Source organism: Geospiza fortis, unplaced genomic scaffold (genome assembly GCF_000277835.1).
Source record: "Geospiza fortis unplaced genomic scaffold, GeoFor_1.0 scaffold145, whole genome shotgun sequence".
Taxonomy (NCBI): Eukaryota; Metazoa; Chordata; class Aves; order Passeriformes; family Thraupidae; genus Geospiza; species Geospiza fortis.
The window spans coordinates 3,401,451-3,405,254 of NW_005054362.1; the positions used below are offsets into that span (position 1 = coordinate 3,401,451).

General features: G+C 52.5%; 1 protein-coding gene across 1 annotated transcript in view; it reads left to right on the top strand.

Annotated features, from left to right (window-relative positions):
- The window catches only part of CUX2 (cut like homeobox 2), a 16,706-nt gene extending 14,865 nt beyond the window's left edge, over positions 1-1,841 (top strand). The window contains 2 exon segments of the mRNA XM_031059445.1: positions 668-719; positions 1,775-1,841. Of these exon segments, the coding sequence (XP_030915305.1) occupies positions 668-719; positions 1,775-1,841 (119 nt within the window).
- Positions 1,842-3,804: the final 1,963 nt, after the last annotated feature.

Genomic DNA, 3,804 nt, shown 5'->3' on the forward strand with positions numbered 1-3,804 from the left:
CCGGCCCCCGGCTCAGCACCAGCGTGCAGCGGCGCCACGAGAAGATGGCCAACCTCAACAACATCATCCACCGCCTGGAGCGGGCTGCCAACCGTGAGGAGGCCCTCGAGTGGGAGTTCTGAGCCCCCTGACACCCCAAATATATATATACACCCCCACACATATATATATATTTTGATAAATGCAGTGTGCACCGAGAGGTGACGAGTGGCCGGCGCCACGGAAGAGGAGCGCCCGTGAAAAAAGAGGGGACCCCTCTCTATGAATCCACCCCACCCCTCTGGCTTTGTTTTAAATGTGAAAAACTGGGAACAATTTTAGAAAAGAAAAACAAAAAAAACAAAAAATATTTATAGACCTCTTTTAGATATTTTAATAAAAGGATACTTTGGAATTTATTAACAGCTTAAGCTGCTTTGATATTAAAGATAGCTATAAAATCAAGATGATGTAGCAGTCGTGTCATTAAATGTACACTGAAGTCTTGTAGTTTGCCACTGGATGAGATTAAAAACAAATAAACAAAAAAAAAAAAAAAAAAAAAACCAACCCACAGAAAAGACTTTTTGAGCAAAGCCATCAAGAAGCACTATGAGACTGACCAAATTTAAGAAACTTTTGCAGTTTCCACTCCTGTCTGTAAGACACTGCATCGCTTCTGCCCCAGCCAGAGACTGCATCCTAGTCCCTGAAGACTCTAAAGCCCCCGACGCCATCGAGTATGTATTTAGTTCTGGTGGTTTATGTTTTTGGAAGCCTTTGTAACACAGAATGTCCCGTGCGGTTGTGTATGTTGTAGAAATGTCTGCAATAGCCTTCTGGAACAAGATGTAGCATGGTCCCAACGCCGTCCCTCGCGCTTCCTCCAGCCGGCGCCCGGTGGCAGCTCCCATCTGCCGTGGTGCAGCTCGTGCCAGCTCCCAAAGGAGGAGAGAAAATGAGGCAAAACTAAGAAAGCAACCTGAGTGAGCTTGGGATTTTGGGAGTGGGATGGGAAAATGTCCCTGGGTATGGTGCTTGAGGATGGTACCAGCTCGCTGGGGATGGACGTCGTGGCATCCCAGTTCCCCATCCATTCAGGAAAGAGAAAGATGGAGCCTCTGAGCTTTGGCTCTGGAGCAGCAGTGCTTGAGGTGAGCACCCAAAAATCATGAGCCACCCACCCACTGGGGTGCTCTAGCATCACAGCCCAGCACTTTTTTAGGGAGAGCACCTGGGCAAGAAGAGCATCCCCTTCCCACAGCCATGTCCCAGGTAGTGGTTGTCAGTGATGCCAGGATGAGCTCTGGGATGTCACGGCAGGCTCCTGCCTAAATTGGGCAAGCTCAACCCTGAGCTGGGCAAAGCATCACCAAGCTTTGGCTTTCCAGGGCTGATCCTGTGCAGACACAGGAGCCCAGTGGTGGCACCATCCCTGTCACCTCCCTGACCCCACCACCTCCAGCCAGCCTCTGCTAACAAAATGCCTTTAAACGATGTGGAGTGTCCCACCCTGGGCTGCTCTGCCCTGTCCCCTGCCCACACAGCATCAGCCATTGCCCACCAAGGCCCTGCCAGGCTCCCATTGACTGATTTTCCACTGTAGATGTTTTTATCAGAATAGAAGGTATTTTTGTACTCAGGTGGTAGTGGACGAGCAATGCTGGGTGAGGGCACAGCTCTCCTTGCCTGCCTCTCCTGCCCTGACAAACCCTAGGGTGCCCATGGCTGCTCTGCCACCGTGCTGTGGAAGGTGGAGGTGTGACCTCTGACTGCCTTCTCCGTTGTGTGCTAGAGGGAGCTTGAGTGGAACGGGTTTTGAGGAAGCACTTGGGATAGTCCTGAGCACTCCTGTTGTATGAAAGCCAGCGGGACACACCGGTCACGTTTTTTGTTAGGCTCATGTTCTGTACTTCAAAAGTTTCTATGAGATCGATGAACTTTGTTTAACAATTTTGGAAGGAACAAGTTCTGTAAAGAGCCACTAAATACAGCAGTTGGATACGACTCTGGCCTTGGGTGTGTTTTGTCTGGAGGTGATGGAATGGGAACCCCTCTCACACTTGCCCAGTGCCTGGTGTCGGCACCCTCAGAAGTCACAGCTTTGCTTTGGGACTGTGGCAAGATCTCTCATTATCCCAGTGACTGGGGGATAAAAAAGAGGATTTTAAATGGGGTTAGTCCAGCTCAGGGTGTGATCCTGCCCCATGAAATTCCTGTGCTCATCCCTGCTGCAGGTTTGTCCTGCCCCTGGGGTAGCTCAGCACCTTCCAGCGTGAGTTTCAGCTTGGTTTCTCACAAAATCATTGTGTCCTGGAATGGTTTGTGTTAAAAGAGACCTTAAGGATCATCTTACTCCAGCCCCCTGCCATGGGCAGGGACACCTTCCACTAGACCAGGCTGCCCAAAGCCCTGTCCAGCCTGGCAGTGCCAGTGGCACTGTGCCCCAGCACGGCTCTTGTTCGGAGCCAACGTCGCTGGGCAAGTCGGCAGCTCCTGACACCAGGCAGGGCTGTTTGTGTCTGATGAATTAATAAATCCATATGTTGCATATCTGTTTGAGCTTGTTTGTCAGCTAACATGTTGAGAAGGACTTTTTTTTGATGGATATCTGAACGTCTGGAGAAGCTGTGCCAGCTGCCATGGAAACCAGGATCTTCCCCTGCGGCAAAGGACGGAGCCACGAGAACCATCTGGGAGCTCCGGGTGCAGCTGCACCCTGGCTGCCCTTGGCACTGCTCCAAATGCCAAATTCCATGGGGGATGCCGTGCCTGGCCAGGGACAGGCTCCATGCTCTGCAGGGCTCTCGGTGAGCAGGTGACCCTGGCTGGCTTTGTGCCTCAGTTTCCCCAAGAAGTGATTGCCCAGCCTCTGCCACACCCTGTGTTAAAGAAAAGCTGGAGACATTTATGCAGGTGGGATGTGTGGGCAGGGACATGGGGATGTGCTGGCCACTTTCAGAAGGGCAGAGTCCTTGGTCCCTGTGTGGCATCAACAAGGGGACAGATATTTTGTCCTGGTTAAGAGACGCCCCGACATGGGACCACCCTGGCACTGGGTGTCCTGATGTTCCCAGAGTGACCCCATCCCATCTCACCCCATCCCTGCAGGCAGATGTGGGGCTCCAGGGCACTGCAAGACCCTGGCATTGGCCATGTCCCCTCCAGGTGACACAGTTCCTGACCAGCCCCAGAGACATGGTGGGGACAGAAGAAGGATTAAAATAAAGCATTGATTCCCACCTGGACCCCCCTCCCCAGAGACTGAGAGGCACAAACAAGGGCCATGGATGGGAGGGAAGTTCTGAAACAACTTTTATTGTAGAAAAATCTTGTCCCTGTCCCAAGGGAGCAAAGGGAGCTGGAGCCACCCAGCCCTAAGCCAGGGCACCCTGACTGCTCCCCCCTGCTCCAGGGTGGGTCACCCCACCTCTGGGCCAGCAGCTTGAGTTTCTGATGTGGAAATAAGATAGAAACACAGGCATGAGACACCAGCTTTGCTCTGGTTTGGCACATGAATCATTCCTCACGCTCTGCTGCTGACACACACGTTCCCATTTGCCACCACGAGCGATGCTTCCCCTTAGTGAGCTGGCATGGGGGTGATGTGCTGTCCCAAAATACCAACCAGCAAAGCAGTGCCTGCAGCTGCTGAACTCCCCCAGGGTCTGATCCCCCCCATATTCACCATCCAGGCTGCAAGCAGCAATTGCTCCCTGTGAAATGCCCGGGGCTGGGCGTCACCAGCTCCCCGGAGCGTGCGGAGCTGCTGCTGCCATTAAGGAAGGGCTGTGCTCACTGATATTTTCATTTCAAACCACATCC